Source organism: Morchella importuna (genome assembly GCF_003444635.1).
Source record: "Morchella importuna strain M04M26 chromosome Unknown Morimp01GS006, whole genome shotgun sequence".
Classification (NCBI taxonomy): Eukaryota; Fungi; Ascomycota; class Pezizomycetes; order Pezizales; family Morchellaceae; genus Morchella; species Morchella importuna.
The window spans coordinates 80,603-99,669 of NW_025763403.1; the positions used below are offsets into that span (position 1 = coordinate 80,603).

The following is a 19,067-nucleotide window of genomic DNA, read 5'->3' on the forward strand; positions in this document are numbered from 1 at the left end:
TCGAGAATTGACCTTACATAGTACTAGAATGAGAGACCGGGGTCAAGGGAGCGGCGATACAACTCGTTGTTTGCGCTCAGGCCAGGCACAGTTTACCGATTGCGACAACGTGCAACCAGCTAACTGGTGTTCATTAAGTTTCAATCTCATTGGTAGCCATAATTCAAGCCTCAGCCGAAGGCTGATATGTGCGCAACCCCGCACAGGAGCGAGATCTTGTCTGTTAAGAAACCACCACCTGTTTGAACTTGGGATACATACAATCGCCGCAAGCTCAACTAACCGAAGATCACGGCTAAAATAATGCCAGACGAGTGCTTCCGTGTGAGGCAGATACCGCTAAATTACACACTCGACAGCCTCATCCAGCTTTTTCTAGAGAAGTTCCCCAACGAGAGAGGCATCACCATAGACCGGAAACGGAGCTCACTATTCCAGTGTTGTTACGACCCAAGGATACAGACCGCGATCATTCACTTTAGCCCGAGACCTCCTCCCCCACTCGACGCGTTGAGGTTTGGCACGACATACAGCCTTGATATCTCGTCTCAATATTTGGATATTCTTATCGATAAGAACTTCTATGGACTAACCCAACTCTATACACCGAGCAAGAATATTGAACTTGAGTATATATATATTCTTTTTGGCATGGCTACCCGTAATCCCACAGCGTTGTGAACACGACAGCTATTACATACAGCCAAAAAAGTCGTCAAGACAACCTTTTATATGGCATGCAATAGTGGTCGTGTTCACAAACGCTGTGAGATTGCGACTTCTTTGAAATACACACAGACACTAATCAAGTGGTTAGTGTTATTGCGATATCTGGTCTCAATGGACACGCGTATGGTTCATGGGCTGGAGAGGCCAATAGTGACGGGCGGAAGAAGATGTGGCTGCGCCATTTCTTTGAAAGGGATAGACCAGAGTGTAGGACAATGATATACGGCTATAACTCAAGGCTGGGTGAGCCGGGTATTCATACGCTTTCTGACTATAGTCGTGGGCTGCTGGAGGAAATAGATAAGACTCGGAAGGGATGCGAGGTCTGGGAAATCTTCTACCCACGGTGACTAGGGGCTGACCTATACTTGATGAGAAAAGGACCGACCTGTAGCGCTTATTGGCCATAGCTTTGGGGGCATCATCATAGCAGATGTAAGTACATAAGACCCCTGGCATTGGGGAAGTTAGCAGACTTTGATGCACGCCCGGGATGTACTGCATATCAATATAAGCTGACTGTAGTGAAAAGGCTATTGTCAGGGACAAAGAGAATCGCAGAGGAAACCTTTTTAAAATGACTAAGGCAATCGTCTTCTTTGCCACACCACATAGAGGCCTTCTTTTTGACGATATAGTGGAAATGGTTGGGGAGGGATCCCCGCGTCTGGACCTGGTTCACACTATCGAAAGGGGACAAGACGCAGAGCATCTCCTGTCCTTTAACAGTTATGCTGAAGAGGAACACTTTGGAGTAGTGAGCTTTCAGGAGACGATGGAAACAAGGAAAGCAGAGAAGGTAGGTCTCTATCAGGACTGTCATAGACCCTGAAGGCTAAGTGGACGAAATTTACCCGGTCAGAATTCGGTCACTGGCAAGTGGGCGAGAACTGGCGAATACTATACAGTTGTTGAGAGGAAGTCTTCGATCCTGAACCTTCCATCGCATCTCGAGGATGTACAAAGTGCTGAAGGGGACCACTCGTCTCTTGTCAAGTTTGATAACCAATCAAACCATGCTTATACCACCCTTTGCGAGCGACTTAGAGTTTTATTAAGTTATATTGGTATGTCTCTCCTCCGCGCTTGATGGTTATTGTCAACTATTTACAAACCCAAACCCCACTAGAGCAAGCTAGCGGCAAAGACCTGGCTGAGATGAACACAAAGCTCCGACTTGCCATTTCGAAGAACGAACACCAGCTCGTATCAGTCCTCCTAACACTCGGACGTGCTGATCCAAACGCGAAGGATATCGAGGGGAGGGCAGTCTCTACGAATGATATCCGTATGCTTAAGCTGTTATCACGTCATGGTGCCAAAATCGATATTGGGAACATTCACCCCGGATACGCTACTCTAGTTCAATACGACGACCCAATGCAAGTACTACGCAAGCGCCCTGAAGAGGAAATTGATTTGAACCACTCCAAACGCCGTGGCATGGAACATAAGGCCTCCGAGAATACCTCCGGTATTAGCCGCAGAGAGATATTGGCCTGGCTTTCAACGCTTGCGCCGGAAGACGATCATGAGCGTATATATGGCAAGAGACATGGGAATACAGGACAGTGGTTTCTGCGTTCAACAGAGGTACGAGAATGGTTGGGGAAACTAGAGGTCTCTCTTCTATGGTGCTACGGTAACCGTTAGTGACACTTGGTTATCCTAACATTGTTTGGTTGCTAACAAGATTCTAGCCGGTGTAGGAAAATCGGTCCTAACGTTGGTTCAACAAAGCCCCCTCCACCTCCACCTGCCCTGCCCCTCCCCTCCCCCCTCTTCACCCTCAACCTCCACCTCAACCTCGTCCTACACCTCCCCTCTACCTGCGAACTCTGCTAACGATATATATAAATCAGATCCGCTCTTCTAGAGAGTATTCAGACAGATTACGAACACGATAAAGCTATTGGAATAGCATATTTTTACTTCAATTTCCAGATCACGGTCAGGCCGCAGGATGTTCTCAGTATATGGATCAAGCAACTGTGCCGCCGAATGGATGAACTTCCGAATTCATTGTGTGCCCTCTATAAAGCCTGTATCGACAATGATGTTAAACCAAAACATTGCCAACTTAAGGATCTCTTCCAAAAAGTGGTCAACTACTTCAAACAAGTGTTTTTGGTTATCGACGCGCTAGACGAATGCAGTAAAGAGAGCAGGAACGACCTCGTAAATTATCTTGGGCAGGTTTCGTGCCGGGGCTCCTGCAAGATCTTTATCGCTAGTCGACGGGAAGTGGATATTGAACGTAATATCCTGTCTGCTAAGTTTGCGGTCCTCCCTATACAGGTGACAAAGGTAGATGAGGATATCGCAGTGTATGTCGACCACGAGTTGGAAAGCCGAAACCAAGACTACTGCGCTATTAGCAAATCATTAAAGACAGCAATTCGAGCTACGCTGATACAACAAGCGAATGGAATGTAAGGATTTAATCCTTTTTGAATTATTTCATCTTCTTCGAAGTACTGTCCCTGCATGGTCAATGGCGAGCCCGACTCGATGACGAATGGCGACTTCCCAGCTTTTTTGGCTTCGAGTTGCCCATTCGCCGTCCAACCTGGCTCGCCATTGGCCCTGGAATACTGTACTGGACCAGCAACAATACTAAATGGACTATGGACCTGTAGGTTCTTATGGGTGAAATGTCAGCTTGACTTTATCTATCAGCAACCATCAGTGAAGGATATACGCGATGCGCTAGACTCCCTTCCCACTACGATGCATGATACCTACGATCGGATCTTGAAAAGAATAAATGAGCAGACCGAGGCCAGAAGAAAGCTAGCGCACCGTGCTTTGGCCTGGGTCATTACCGCAAAGAGACCATTAACAATAGAAGAGTTGGTACTCGCGGTAGCTCTGGAACCTACTACACAGTGCTGTAAAGAGCTGCATGGGGTGTATTCACAAAGTATTGTTCTCTCTTCGTGCTGTGGGCTAGTCACCAATGATTATGGGACAGTAAGACCAATCCATTTTACCGTGCAAGAGTTTTTGAACGCCAAGGGTCTCGAGCATTTTGAAGGTATGAGCACGAGAGTTTTTGTGACCCAGAGTATACTTGTATACTTGCGCTCCTTATGCGTCATGGAGCAGTGTGAGACCTATCTGGGACGGTCTATACGCTCCGCGTGTGTCTTGGGACTAGACCTTTTCCAATATGCATGTACCTTTCTCGGGTTACATCTGCGCGAGGCAGAGAGTCCACTACCAGACTGTCTCCTCAGCCTGGTCCGATCCTTAATGGAGGATGATTACGATGTTCTTCGATGGGTCATCCTTGCAACATGTGGGAATCCAGAAAGGGCGATGCCTGATGATCCTTATGATTCTTGTGGCTGTTTTGGACATTGTGATAGTGGTCCTGATGATTATATATGTGTGCGTGACCGGGTGGGACGGCTCATATACACTAGTACTGCATGCGAGTGTTCCCTTAGCCCACTAGGTCTGTTATCGGGTCTTGATTTGCTACTTCTATACTTCCAGCTATACCCGGATGGGGACGTTGCGGAGGAGCTCAATGGCGTGATCAATGACGTGGCCCGTGGTGGGTCGGTGTCTGCGATGAAGGAGTTGCTGGACCGCGGCTGTGATATTGATTCTCGCGACTCGCATGGAAACACTCCCCTGATGACTGCAGCGTCTTTTGGGTGTGAGCGAGTAGTTTTGTTTTTGGTTGCTAGGGGAGCGGATGTACATTCGTTGGGCAGAGGGGGGGAGTCTGCCTTGTATTATTCCTGTAAAAATGGCATGGTTGATGCAGCGAAGATCCTTCTCGAGCGTGGTGCGGACATTGGTTTCAAGGTGAACGGTCTGGACGCTCTCAACCACGCGACGCGTGCCGGTCATGCAGCAGTAGTCCAAACCCTTTTGGACGCTCATGCCGATTCCAGTTCAGCACACTACGCCGATGTTAATCTTCAGGGGGAGGAATATGGTACCGCTCTTCAAGCTGCAGCTTTCCAGGGCGAGGCTGAGATAGTCAAGATTCTGTTGGAGGCTGGCGCCGATGTTAATCTTCAGTGGGGGGAATATGGTACCGCTCTTCATGCTGCAGCTATCCGGGGCGAGGCTGAGATAGTCAAGATTCTGTTGGAGGCTGGCGTCGATGTTAATCTTCAGGGGGGGCGATATGGTACCGCTCTTCAAGCTGTAGCCTTCTGGGGCAAGGCTGAGATAGTCAAGATTCTGTTGGAGGCTGGCGCCGATGTTAATCTTCAGGGGGGGGGATCTGGTACCGCTCTTCAAGCTGCAGCTCTCGGGGGCGAGGGTGAGATAGTCAAGATTCTGTTGGAGGCTGGCGCCGATGTTAATCTTCAGTGGGGGGCGCTTTGGTGCCGCTCTCTAAGCTGCGGATTGCTCTCTCTTTCCGATCACCGTGAAGACAAAGTCAATATTTTGTTAACAGCGGAGGCCGATACCAATATCAAGAGGGGTTATTATGGCAGTGCTTGGGGTGCCGCTATGAATGATTCGTCGGGAGAAATATTGAAAATTCCAGACGCGGCTGTGTAAGGGTTGGTGTGATAAGGAGATTTCTATATGTCAGATATTCCTACATTAGATACAATTTAGTGAAACAGAGTTAGATTAGAGCAATAGTAGTCTTGTAGTATTGCTGCTTTCAATAGCACTAAAACGCGTCCACCCCGCTCGATATAATCCAGTAAGCATATTATACCAGGTTTTTTTTGTATGAGATCGGGGTTAGGTGGACATTTAGAGGTGGTATGACGTCGGGTTAGGTGGAGATATTTGGGGTGTAACTGGGAGTGACATTTTATGACCGGGAGCGAGAAAAACGTTTACTGTCTCTCTACCTTGATACTGCACCCACGAGCACCACCAGCACCACCTCGCGCCCACGACCTCCTGCTCGAAACCACAACGTACAGCTCGATCCCAGCACCAGCTCGTGCCTACGAGCTCTAGCACCTTGCACCCAGAAGCTATAGCAGCTCGCGCCCACACGCTCCACGAGCCTTCGTCCCCAAGCGAATCCTTACGCCCATTCGCCACACCACCACCAATTTCCGCGTATTAGGAACATGAACCTGTGTTAACCAGCACCTTGCGCCCCCGAACTAGCTATATAGACCTGCCCGCCCACACAGGCCGCACCACAACCCCCCCTGCCGCCTACGCCTACGAGCTAAAACATCATCTTGCCCCTTCGAGCACTATCCCCTTGCCCCTACAAGGCCCACAACTACCTGCGCCTACGACATATATAACCAGCCCTCGCCTACCAGCTACAGTACTACCTGCACCCACACGCAAGACCCTGCACCCCCGAGCTCCAATAAGCGCCCACCAGCACCCGCCCCACCAATCATCACCAGCGAACGCTAACCAGCACCACCGCTAGCCGCGGGCACTCGCACCAACAATAAACTACCAACATCGCGATACCAACCGCTATCTTTCAGCGGCCTACTAAATCTACCACATGCAGGATAAATCCAGAGAATCATGGATTATCACTCGATTGCCTTGTTGGTAATGTTGCCTTCACAATCAGCTCGTGCCCACACACCCTACCAGCCCGCACTCACCGGCTTTAATCTAACTACCCAGTCAGCCGGCCCACCAGCTACAACTTGCGCCTACGAGCCCCACCAACCCGCACCCCCAATGGTGGAGGACATGTTTGGCAGAGATTGACCACAGCGCAAACTGGTAGCCCATTGTTTTCTCACTATATTCCGGTTGAATACTAAATCGTCTACAGGCTATCCTGGTTCGCAGGACTCGACGGAGATTTAAAAGAATGAGAAATAAAAGTTGAGGCTGACCAAAAGCTTCTAATCTCCACACTGGGGATCATAAGGGTGGTAAGGAAGGATAATCAAGACCATCAATCTTGTCACCCCCCGTCTGATAATTGATCTTTTCAAAATTGTACTTAGTACCGCATTATTAACTTGAATGAACGTCTTGTTACTCTACACAGGAAGTCGAAATTGCGTCCGGGGTTCCAAGAAACCTTTATCATAAAATATCACTCGACAATTTGTCACAATTCTTTTTTTTTTTTTTTAGCCCAAGAGCATATTTACAGATGACTGTGATTTTTCCTCGTATAACCTCATGAGTTTATCTATCACTCTGCGCTCTTAATTAATTTTCTCAGTTTGTGGTTTGGGAATTTTAAGAAATAACTGTAAAACCCAAATTTGGGCGATAACTAACTACTAAATTTTTTGCTTTTGCTAGACTATTCAATGCGCAGCTAGTAAGAGATCTCACAGAACAGCAAGAGAGAGAGATGCATCCCGGCAAACCCCTACCATCTCGGGCCAAGTATCACTATCTGTATATAACTACAGCGCGTGGACGTAAATCATCGTTTTCGCGCCAAAACACACCAAAACTGCCTAAAACTGGCCACCTCCCTAGGTTCAATTGTTATCTAAACACCACGAAACTTTCAGGATAGCAAGATACACTTTAGAAGAACATATATCCTGAGCTACATTTCTTTTTATCAAATATTTGGGGAGTTATATGGCTTTGAATTCACAAATCTTGGGATTTGGCCAAGACCCCATCCAGATTCGAGGTCTTGGCACGTTTTCTGAGAACAACAGAACAAAATACTCTACTATCCACACTACAATGATTATTTTTGGAATTTAATACTGCTAGATGGTTCTCCTTACTATTAAGTTATCCTTTACTGATTGGTATAATCTATATCTTAAAACGGTGGATTCTGGGCCAATCCGAAAATGGCTTTTTTGGGTGTGGTTTTGCTTCGCAACGATGATTTACGTCCAGGAACTATACATGTAGTAGCTCAGTTTACTATGTCGGTGACCCAAATGAAGCCCGGGGAGGCTAAAAAAAAAACTTGGCTACTGCACCGGAGGGTTAAATGAGTCCCGAGGGGGCTAAACCATGTTAGTTCCCGTGTTAGAGAGTCCAATGAAGCCCGTGGGGGGCTGAGAGACCACCGCTGAAGCTAAAAAAGAAAAAGAAAAAAAAACTAACTTAATTTTCATGTAAACTCCGCTCCGACAGCCCCCGACAGCAACCTTTTTGGCTTTGGGGAGCTCCAAATACCTCCGCGAAAAGATCTCACCAAAAGTCGGAACGATAACGCTCCAACCCTTTTGGTAGGAGGACTGGGTACATACGAGCCTACGTACATTATGCCATACAGCCGATATTATTACATAGGGAGCCAAGTGATCAGAACCCGGTAAGGGTATGAAATACCCACACCCCTGTTACAATATATACTATCAACGGTGCCTGGCACAAACATTCCAGAGCTGGCTCTGTTTGCGTAAAGACGCTACGACCTCCATTGATAGACGTCATTAGCCGGGTTACTCCTAGGCACTCACTCGCAAGGCTGCCAGCCGGATAGGTATACCACAAAATCTCAGTTTATTATTCCGGCGGTTGCCAAGGGCGAACCATGTACTCTCCTAGCTCCCCGAGTAGCGTGGTGAGAAACTCCGTTGCGCTGCAGCATCTAAAGATGCGGGTTCAGGGTCAGGGCCAGGGCCGGGTTAGGGTTAGGGTTAGGGTTAGGAACCACTAGGAGAAGCGGTCCCCACACACCCACTTCTACCCCAAACTCTTTTCCCTACTATTTTGTCAAGTATATAAGAGACACTTTGCGTTCGCAAGGTCTGCCCCCCAAATGCCAGGAACCAGGGTGCGAGGTCCGGAAGTGCTTTTCACTTTGCATTTCAAGTTGGTACCACTAAATTGCGTGATGTCATGGTCGACCTGTTCACCATCAACCATCAGCTATCGTCAACCATCACTCACAACTATCAACCAGGTATGTGTTCTGTTCACTCTCTAGACTACATAGCTAACTGTTTAATAGAACTATACTACCCAAACGAAACAGCAAAACAGCGAAACTGCAGAACACTGGAACAGCGGAATGAAAAGAGACGGCTGAACGAAACGAAACACCGAAACAGACAACTGTTTCTAGATTGGTATATTAATCTACCTTATAGAAACTACAATCTCTTATTATTGAATAGTTGTGTCTTGGAACAGCCAAACGGAACGGCGAAACGGAACGGCGAAAGGAAACGGCAAAACGCCTTAAGGAAATAGCCTGAGCGAAACACCGAGGTAGCAGATAGATTTGTTTGATATTTTGTCAGGCACTTCTGCCCCTGATGCGAGTAGGGATCCAGAGACTGCTTCTTCTACTCCTAGTAAGAAGAGGGGTGCCACTTGGGAGGCATGCCAGGGGGAGGATAGGGCTTTGGCCAAACAGGTTCCGGCCAATGACCCTATTCTCAACAAGGTTGGAAAAAGGGAGGATAGGTGGCAGCGGGTTGCGGATAATTTGATGCAAGTGGGAATTACTCGCTCTTGGATTTCCTGCAAGAACCGTATGGAGCGGCTGGTTAAATGGCAGAGGAGTGAAGAGACTCGCTCTCGCCAAAAAACAGGGGAGGTTGAGGAAGTCAACGAGCACCTTCGAAACATGATTCACATTGTTCTCTTGTGTGGTTCTGTTTCCAATAATAATCTAATAAAACAGGATACGAAGGGAAAAATTGCGGAAAGAAAAGCAAAAGGTGCACAGGTAGGCCAGTCTTCTCAGACAGGGTTGGTGAGGAAAAGAGACCGATAGCGACAGGGAAAGCAGCTCAGAGGCCGCTCAAAAAGTAGTACGCTCTTCAAAAAATCTGTTCGCGAAGGAAGTAGAAGGGGTTATAAGTGGTCTTCGTGAGAAGGCAGAGGATTTTAGGATCACGATACAGGAGCCTAAGAAAGCAGAGAGAGAGCGGATCGCAGCTGAGGAAACTGCAGCAAGAGAGCGTGAGCAGGCTGATAGGGATCGGGACTTGCGTGAGAACTTAGATGTTCTGATTGACAGTACACGCTCGACGAATGAGAGTATGCAGAAGCTTATGAATGTAATCATTCAAGGTATGGGTGGGTCGAGAGGTCAGTGAAAGTACTCCTCTAATGTTGGAGGCTCGAGGAGGTTTATGTCTTCTTGAAGGTTGGAGAAAAACTGTGGTATTTGAAGTCGATAGAGGCAGACATGTGCATTATGAAGCAAAACTACTACGGGATATTGGAGCCCAATAGGGGACAAGAGTACCTTTTCTGTACGAGGAAAGTCAAAAGCTGTAAATAGTTGCAGCACCTCTTTGAAACAGCATTCGACAATGATCCGAACTTTAGACATTGATTTATTCCAAAGCTGTTCATCTCTCGTAATTGCAGCTCCTTAGAATGGTGAAATCATGTACTCGTTGAGGCCATATGCTAGATCACCATAGATTTGCAGGCCAGTCCCGTCAGGTGCATGTCCATGTCTCTCTAAAATGTCGGCCATCCCACTCTCTTGCCAGATAGCAGCGTCGTGTTTTGTACCCTCTACAGGACCGTAGAAATGAATAATAATACGATCTGGTGTGACAATTGCTTGATATTTCAAGCTATGACATCGTTTCCGAGTCCAACCATTATATAGAGACTCTTGTCCATATTTTGGTCTTGCTATCTTTCGAATAGTCCCGTCAACAAAAGCAAAACAAGTACCCAAAGGTGCCCCGCGGCTCTGTATTGCCAAAGTGAAGGAATGCAATCTTTGAGGTGTCAGACGGTCTACATCAAATATGGGTAGATGTTTCCACCTATCGTGAATTAATTGTAATAGTGTATATTACGGTGCGGGAAACCCTTTCGGGCTTCCATCCAAGTTTTAAGTGTAGTTCGGCCAATTGATTTGGCCATGCCAGTCGTGCTAAAAGCATGCATAACGCTGTGATTTTTTCCTCGAAAATCAAATTACTGCTTTGTACCTTGTCGGGAATATGCAAATAGTTGGCTAGGCGATATATTTTATCCTTTGAAAACCTGAAATAGGTTTTCCACGCCTCCCCTTCTAGAGAGTTCGGGTTAATTAGCCCACCATCGCGCTGTTGCCCTCTTCCCCGTGAATTGTTCTCTACTAAAGCCCTCCCTAACACCTCAATCTCGGCGATTTGCATCAGGAAATTGGCATAGATGTGTTCGGGGTCCATCCTGCTTCAACGGATCAAAGATCTTGTCAATCGGACTACAGATGATGGTTTTGTGGGCATTCGAGGTTGTGAGGATCTAATCATGTTGATTGACCCCCGCACTGGAGTCAAATCTGGCCCTGGACCAAAGAAGGCTTGGCTACACAGCCACAACTGCACTAAAAAAGACTCCGGACCTCCCAACGCAAAGTGTCTAAGGACTCTTGGTTAAGGTTAGTTAGGGTTTGTTAATCGAACCCTCGCTTGTCTCTTTTTCTTTCCATAACTCAAAGCAACGAGCGCTATGTAGGTTTCGATTAATGGACTTTGGGAGTGTTTTGACCTCAACGAGGATGATTTCCAGTAACTCTGCCCCACTTAGGCCTTCATTTTCCAATCACATCCCATCCATCCCATAATTAATTCAAAGTCCGGTTGCGAAACCCCCCTACTGCAACAGGCAGCTGATACCGAACCTGGTCTGCAACATCCCAATGCTTCGAACGATCAATCTCCATTTAGTGATATGCACTAATATCCTAATCATAAAATTGGCTCAGAGTCTCAGCTACTACAAGGCCGGATCGAATTCTGGATCCCACCCATCGGCCAAGGCACCCCCGAAAGACATCAAAACAGGCACCGAAACAGACAGCTAAAGTAGCAGCAAAAAAAAATCGCAGCAAATACCAATTCTTCATGCTGAACCGGTCACACTCACCTGTACAAATCGATCCCTAGCCCAACTCCGATCCGATGATGAGGGGAATAGAGCTCGTCAAAAACCCAGACTCCCGAGGCAACTGGTATATATATGGCATTTGATGATATGCTGTGTTATGACTCGACTAAAGGAAACAAGGCCGACCGTATATAGAAGATGGTTGGGAGGTTTGGTGAAGTGAGGGTTGAATTAAAAATATACAAAAAAGTATTAGCTCACTAGCCACAACAAGCCTGTAAAAATACTTACATGTATGTGGCCATGGGCCATTGTTATGGATATGAACAGCAAAACCCATCACTTTCCGATACCAACTGGAAGCAATAACATAGCTAAATCCCAACGCCCCCCAACCCACCCATAACCGCAATCTCGCTATAGCAAGGGGGTGGGGTCTATAGCAAGGGTTAATAATAGCCTCCTAATAGTATTCTTCCTTTTGTCCTTCAGGGATCCTAGCTTAGCCAGACACTAAGATTCACACCCGTTAGTTCCTTGCATGATTACAATGGGGGTTCCTGTTGTCTTGGCTTGCTGCACGCATTTTCCGGCTTCTCTTTTTATCCTGCGTTCATTACGTTTGAACTTAAGACATAGATCAACCGATCCCTTGGTGGTGGCTGGTTCGTTGCCTTCCTCCTTGATTTCCTTCCCTTCCCCTAACTCGTCCTGCACACCTCCATCACTCTCCCTCGAGATCCCATCCCGCAGCCTAGGCGTGTAGCTCGCCTCACGCTTATTTCCCTGTTGCATGGTGCCGTTAGAGCTATCTTCATCCTCATGCTCATCCTTGATCTTGTTCTGCATCGTGCTGTCGGAGCTATCCTCGTCATCATCGTTATTGTCGCCAAATAGGTGCTGCTGGAAGGTCATCGCCCAGCGAGTGCTGGCTGGCTAGCTGTGCGGCATTTTTGCGGATGCCGGAGCACATCACTACGAGTTTTCTCAGAGACGAAGCGCTGCGGGAAGAGGGTTATGGTAGGAGTAGGGACCTGAAGTGGGGGGGGGGGGGGTGTGAGATGTCGCACTTATAGGGCCTTATGGAGGGACGAAGCCAAGGGCGGTGTGGTGTATATATGTACTTCGGGGGTGGGGGTGGGGGCGGGGGATAAGTGAGAAGACACCTTCGCGCAACAGTGGCAGCGTGGTGTCTCCCACCCCCGAAGTATGGTTCCCCCAGTCTTAAAGGTAACATGAGAAAAACGCCAAGTCTCGAATAACTTTTCAACCACGATTGATATTAAAAATCTGGAAAGAGAAAAGCTGGATAGCATGATGAAGAAGAGTTTGTCTTTCCAGATTTTTAATATCAATCGTGGTTGAAAAGTTATTCGAGACTTGGCGTTTTTCTCATGTTACCTTTAAGACTGGGGGGCACCATACACCACCGCTGTTGCATGTCATACAAAAAGTCAATCTTGGCGGTTTTTTGTGTGCAATCAATATCAGTCGTGTTCGGAAGCGCCATGAACCTGCGAGTATATAACTGCATTTAATTTCCTTGACCTAACGTGAACCCCATCCGATCATCACACGGCGCTCACTGTACCTGCAGATGTATGCATCTAGGGAACCCCAGTGATCGTGGGTGACACATGCAGCCGCAACATTTAATGATACTCTCGACCTGCAGGCTGTGGGTGCGGGGTAAAAGTGTGGCAGCCAGAGCGCCACCCTTATCGAGACCAACCACAATTATTAGAGATCTTAGGCCAAGCATCAACCCTGAGAAGTAACTTTGACCGAAATTGATGGTTGGTGTAATGGCCTGCTGGGTCACAAAGACGAAAGTAGCACTATGGAAATACGTAATAGCAGAACAATATGATTCTATTAAGGTCTCGAAGGTTGGAGGATATACATGTACATGTATGTACAGCTATCGGTAGAATTATTGCGGAAACAGGGACTGACGATCACGCCGAGAGCAGGGCGATTTTCCAACGCCACATTTCCGCCGATAGCTGTACTTGCTGCTTACGCTAGTCCCAATGAAGACTGGCGCCGCGTAACAGTTGGCCTAAAGTTTCATTTTCTGTCTAGAGTAGATCTGCTGCCTTCTCCTTCGCTAGCTTACCAAGATCACAGAGCGCGGGTGTGCACGGTGGCGCATCCCGGCGCGGAGTAGCCGCGCGCTTGTAAAGTTCGGTTTTTGGAGAACCTTATACAGTACAGTGCGGAGCATGGTGTGGGCTAATGGGCAGCTTTTACTCGGTAATAAACCTAACCATCATTCCGTGAACCTTTTGCTGTAAAGTCACCTTCTGTGACCCCTCCTATTTTGCTCTGACGAACGAAGGGATATATCCGGCATGGCACTGCTCTTGGTAACCCAATTGCGATTGTGTGCTTGATCTTGAACGCTGTTATTATTCATTAAGGTATTCAACTAATTGTGGCTGAACACTACTACTACTTTGGTGACCCCCCCGGTATAAGTATGCCCCACCTCCGACGAGGGCCAAAGCATACACCCCCCGCACACACTACACTGCAATTCCCTCCCGCTCCCGCTCCCGCTCGCAGTGAAACCAGCCCTCCCCCAGGCCCACCCCGACCCTAACAAGCATCGCGAGATCCGAGCTGCCATCCCCCGCCAGACCCGCCATGCCTCTCACATCCTCAAACTCGTCCAGCAGGTCCTCTACATACTCCGCTGCGCCGGCCACCTCCAGGATTTTTGCGCACGCCCTATGTACAGCCAGCAGCCTCCTGCTCGGCAGCTCCGTCCGGCTGCCATCCATGCGCGTGAAGCGGACCGTGCCCCCCGGCCCGGCGGGCATGCAGTGCAGCGGCAACAGAGGGGCGCCCCTGCTCCTGCAGAATACATAGACGGCTTCATCGTCATCTCCGCCCCCGCCCCCGGGCACCTCTTCAAGATACCAATGCAAGAGTCCAAATCGGCTGTGCAGCTCTGGGTACAGCATCATGGCGTTTGCCGGCCCATCAATCCTCTCGCCCTGCAGCAGCAAGCTGACGCCGGGGTCAAACATGTTGAGGATGCGCCAGAGGACAGTTTTGTCGTCTGCGAGGTGTCCGCCGGCGCCGGCTTGGTTCAGGCTGTGCGGGATGATGTGTGCGCATTCAAGGTGCACGGATGGTTGTGATGAGATCTGGCGGCGCGAGGGGAGCCTCCTGCCGCGGGTGGGCACGTGCCCTTGCTGGTGGGTTATAACGCATCTGTTGCCGTCCCGCGAGCGGCAGAGGTGGCGGAGGGACTGTAGGCGGCTGTAGGTGGCCTGGGCCGTGGGGTCGATCTCGGAGCGGGAGGTTGGCGAGATGAGGGATGAGCGTACCGCAGGTGTGTGGTTGCCCTGGGAGAGGAAAGGCACGAAGAAGCAGTCGAGCAGCTCGACGGCGAGGATTGTGAGAGCTCCGTAGACACCTCCTTTCTGCTCGGAGGTGTATGTGGGCCACGCCCGGGCAAGGGGAAGAATGACTTCAAGGGGGCGCTGCAGGGCAGAGGTGTGGTTGTCGGGGGAGCTGGGACCAAAGAGCGCGTGAAGGACAAGACGGACAATGTTTGCCTGGCCCTGGACCGTTGGTGCGTGTTCGTAGAGCGCTGCAAAGAGCTCGTGAACGAGCGGGCTGGTACTTGCTTCGTCGTCGTTATCGTTATCGTCGTTTGGGCTTGGGCTGCTGGCATCCTCGAGCACGTCTGACCCCCCCTCGGCGATGCCCGGTAGGCTACCAGCACCGCCACCAGCTTGCTGCCCTCGCTGATTAGAGGGATTAGTAGGATTGATAGATACTGGTCGTGGATGTCTCGGAGGGATACGAGCGGGCCCGTCGTGCTCGCAGTCAGCGAGGATCTGGTGGTAGATGAAGGATGCCTCCACCACCTCGGAGGGCGAAGACGGTGGCGAGTTTAAGATGGTAAAGTTGAGAATGTGCTCGAGAGACTCCTGGCGGCGGAGGGTGGGTGTCGGCGCCTGGGGACCGACATCAAAAGTGGGTGTGTTTGAAGGTGGGGGTGTTTCCATTGTCGAAGGGTGATGTCAAAGGGAGGTTAACCTCATACCTTGATAGGCGACGATCGGATAAGATAAGGATATGATGTGAGGCTCTGGTTGATTAGTCATCATTCTTAGGGGAATTGTGTTGCTTTTTACGGTTGATACAGCCGCCTCTCGTTATAGTGATGGGGTCGGGACCGAAAAATGGTATCCTTATATCGAGGTTATCACTATACAGAATGAGGGTTAGGTTTTTTTTTTTGATCAAGGCTGCAAGGAAAAATAGTCTAAATTGACAGCGATTGTTAGGGTATAGACATGTGACTCTTTAAGTACATGTATCCGGGGGTGCCGGAAAGTGATGCAACGATCAAATGGTCCAAATTTCTCAACAACCAAAGTAGCTAACAGAATGTGGAGCGAATCTATGGTAATTTAGAGGCTGGAGATCATAGTTATGGCAAGAGTTGATGTGGGTGGCTGTTGATTCTCCTTTTATTACTGTCTCTTGTCACAAGTTGTCCTTTTGTAGGCTAAACCCCCAAATCAGTGACTTGAAAAATTGCGGACTCTATTCTAGAGACTCATTCATCATGCGTATGACTAAAATATCTACCTTTCTCAAGCATTGTGTTGTGTTAAAAGTTGAAGTTCTAAGTACCTTTCGGCGTTGCTAGTTCAAACATTGCATCCCTTTCCGGCACCCCTAAGTATAGTCACATTCATATTTCGGTCTTGTTTTCGGGCTTTTTGTCACGTAAAATGCCTGAAAATACTCACCCTCCCCCCTTTCTGGGTCACTCACCAAACCGAAATTTACTCTTGTTATAAGGATAGGCATACAAATCTTCACTAAATACCTAGTGGTATCCTTATATAAAAAAATAACTAAACCCCATCCTAAAGGATTGGGATCGGCAGGTGTCATCTTTATAACGAGAATATCACTATGTTCAGTATCACTATAACGAGAGACGGCTGTAACCACAGGATTAGCAAAAGTTAGAACAGGCACCTATATTCAAATTCAGCACCTCTGCTTGTACGATAGAATCAAAGCGATTATCCGCCGTACCTGCATCTACCGCAGTGACCGCAGCGACCGCACCTACATCCGCAGAGGTTGCTTGCTCAAACAGTTGCGTGGGGTTAGTCATTTTGACGTTTTGAAACGAATCAGGAGTGTTTTAATGAAATAATCTGTTGCTTGATTGCTGTATTTAGAGAGGTTAGGGAGGTGAGATTGATATTTCAGGGGGATATATTAGTAAGTAGTAAATTTGGAACCTTAGCACATATGAAATTACACTCCCAACGTCACCCCACCACCCCCTCCACCTCTGCACCACATCTCTACATTTCTACACCTCTGCACCTCTACACCTCTAACTGCATTAAATATGACGTGTAGAGGTAGAAACATTCTAAATATCGATACACCTTCAGATTACCGACCAATTAAAGGTTGACAACGTGCTCAAAAGTTTCCTGTAGGTGCAATTCTCGACGATTCTGATAACGACTCGGATTTACCATTGGTGCGTTATTTGTTGCAATGATCGCTGCGGCGGTATTGCGCACCTGGTTGACTAATCAACGTCTGCAATCTAATCTAATATGTGTTTTTCAGTCAGAGTTTGGTGCAGAATTATGCGAATTGCCACGCCTAAAGAAGTGCGATACGGTGACGATGGTGCACAGCCAATGGGCATCAGGCTGCACCCTAATTACGAAGCAATATCTAGGCGCTGACGCCATGCAGAGTATGAGCTGTTTTACCCTGATGGCTACTAGTAGAAGGCTGTTTTTTAGGCTAATTAATTGGGCAGGTATGCGGGGTAGTGGTAGGGCAAGCTCACGTGCTTCTAGTATTGCGACGAGTATCAATGATGATATATCTGACCCGGAGGAACCTGGTAGCAATTAGGAAATGCTCAGCCACCAAATACATCAGCGAACGTGCTCAACAAGTGGCTGAATCGACCAAATATTCATGTTTCGACGCATTGTTACACCTATCGCAGGCAATACACCACGCCTTGGAATGCTAATGTTCTAATTGGGGAGAAATATCACTGTTTATTCAAGAGTCAAGAGATGTATACTAACCATAGAAACGCTGAATTACACCTGCTGAGTCACAAATCGCACAAGCAAACAGTACGATTCGCAATCAACAGTGTTTTTGAAGCCACAAATCCGACTATATTGGGCCTATATCAGCAAGATACAAAATACGTCAGGAGTCTCCAAACTCATTTTGGTTGCTTGCTGATGTATTTAGAGCTGTAGCGTTATCCTGCCCTACCTTTCTAGAATGCCTACTTCTAGCATCTAATGGTTGCCTTTTAGAGCCTAATGAGATAGGTAATCTAGCCTCAGGCTCGTCAGCCAATCACATCAATCCTAGGGCTTTGGGACGATTACCGATGCTTTCCCTAGACAAACTTGAAGCATGACTTTCTATCAAGAGTTTACGTCAGATTGTCTTCGATATCGAGCTCCGTACAGCGTACGATAGGGACTATGGAAGGCATAATATGCAAGTGCTAGGCGCCAAAAGCTTGATTTACTACCAGCGATTCATGCCTGTCGATCAAAAAGAACAAAAATACATAGGCTATACTGCAGGCACATATATCACTCTAAAACCTCCTAATTCTGACACTTTGACACCAATAATTGGCTGAATTAAGTATATATGTGCGCACTAATTGCGGCAAGTTAATTGTCTATTCGTATACGTCGAGGTTTTGAAAGAAATGGGGCAAAATGAATATATTATACCATCAACGCCCGTACTCATGTCTACAGGAAGGTGTGTAATCTACGGACTGCTGTCAATGCCCAAAATCTATATTCTGCCAATATCAACTGCAAGTACACGTGCATTTACCGAGGCCGGTGGTTTAGAGGCGGAGGACGATAAGCTCTTTTGGTGGTGTCGATGAGACGTTAGATTCAACTAAAAGCAAAGAAAGAGTGTATTATTAACTTAACTTGAACGGTGTATTTATCCTCGAAATCAGGAAGAAATGGCAATATTGTTTATTTCTAGATGCTGCTAATTAGCAGATGTGCATTAAACGGTGATATTGCTTATTCGCAGATACTGCTGATTCGCGGATACTATTAATTCCTAGATCTTGCTTATTCCTTGATATGCATTAAACAGAGATATTGCTTATTCACAGGTAAAGCTCAAATAATCCTATTTAGGCACTCAGTCCAAGTCTTATCCAAAAATCAAGATTTAATAAGTAAAAATTCAGTGTAACCCTTGTTCCAAGAATAGGGCTTATCTTATGCTTATTTACGCCTGATTCCAGGATCAGGATTTCAGAAAATTAATGGTTAAAAAATCATTACTTCAGGATTTGACTCATTGATATTGATAATCAATATCTAGCGCTATGGATTTTCCAAAACGTAGTCTCACAATACAATTACGGGAGAATAAGACCAAAATCTGGGGAAACGCTCAAATCGTGCTTATATAAGCATCGAATAAGCAATATAAAAGGCTCAAAATTGTATGCGTTTCGGAGGTAAGGTAGGTGTTGCCGCGCAAGTGTCGCGACCGGCGAATCTGAGCTAGCACTAGTTGCCATCTCCCATCTAACAACCGAGATTGATCTTCGC

At 47.5% G+C, this 19,067-nt stretch overlaps 4 protein-coding genes across 4 annotated transcripts; 2 read left to right on the forward strand and 2 right to left on the reverse strand.

The window, feature by feature from the left end:
• Positions 1-28: 28 nt before the first annotated feature.
• On the forward strand, positions 29-5,259 carry LAJ45_02944 (uncharacterized protein; the record flags this gene model as incomplete). Its single annotated transcript, XM_046112535.1, has 10 exons — positions 29-218; positions 311-629; positions 818-1,052; positions 1,111-1,164; positions 1,262-1,528; positions 1,592-1,796; positions 1,859-2,377; positions 2,430-2,454; positions 2,592-3,161; positions 3,369-5,259. 10 exons carry the CDS (start codon positions 29-31, stop codon positions 5,257-5,259), a joined length of 4,275 nt encoding a protein of 1,424 aa, XP_045974024.1.
• A 3,219-nt stretch (positions 5,260-8,478) lies between these two features.
• Positions 8,479-9,686, forward strand: LAJ45_02945 (uncharacterized protein; the record flags this gene model as incomplete). Its single annotated transcript, XM_046112536.1, has 4 exons — positions 8,479-8,542; positions 8,591-8,708; positions 8,908-9,336; positions 9,449-9,686. 4 exons carry the CDS (start codon positions 8,479-8,481, stop codon positions 9,684-9,686), a joined length of 849 nt encoding a protein of 282 aa, XP_045974025.1.
• A 1,507-nt stretch (positions 9,687-11,193) lies between these two features.
• Positions 11,194-12,342, reverse strand: LAJ45_02946 (uncharacterized protein; the record flags this gene model as incomplete). The annotated part of the gene is made up of 4 exons (XM_046112537.1): positions 11,194-11,284; positions 11,467-11,548; positions 11,828-11,844; positions 11,954-12,342. The coding sequence occupies 4 exons, from the start codon at positions 12,340-12,342 to the stop codon at positions 11,194-11,196; spliced, it is 579 nt and encodes a 192-aa protein (XP_045974026.1).
• A 1,613-nt stretch (positions 12,343-13,955) lies between these two features.
• On the reverse strand, positions 13,956-15,452 carry LAJ45_02947 (uncharacterized protein; the record flags this gene model as incomplete). Its single annotated transcript, XM_046112538.1, has 1 exon — positions 13,956-15,452. One exon carries the CDS (start codon positions 15,450-15,452, stop codon positions 13,956-13,958), a length of 1,497 nt encoding a protein of 498 aa, XP_045974027.1.
• Between the last annotated feature and the right edge of the window lie 3,615 nt (positions 15,453-19,067).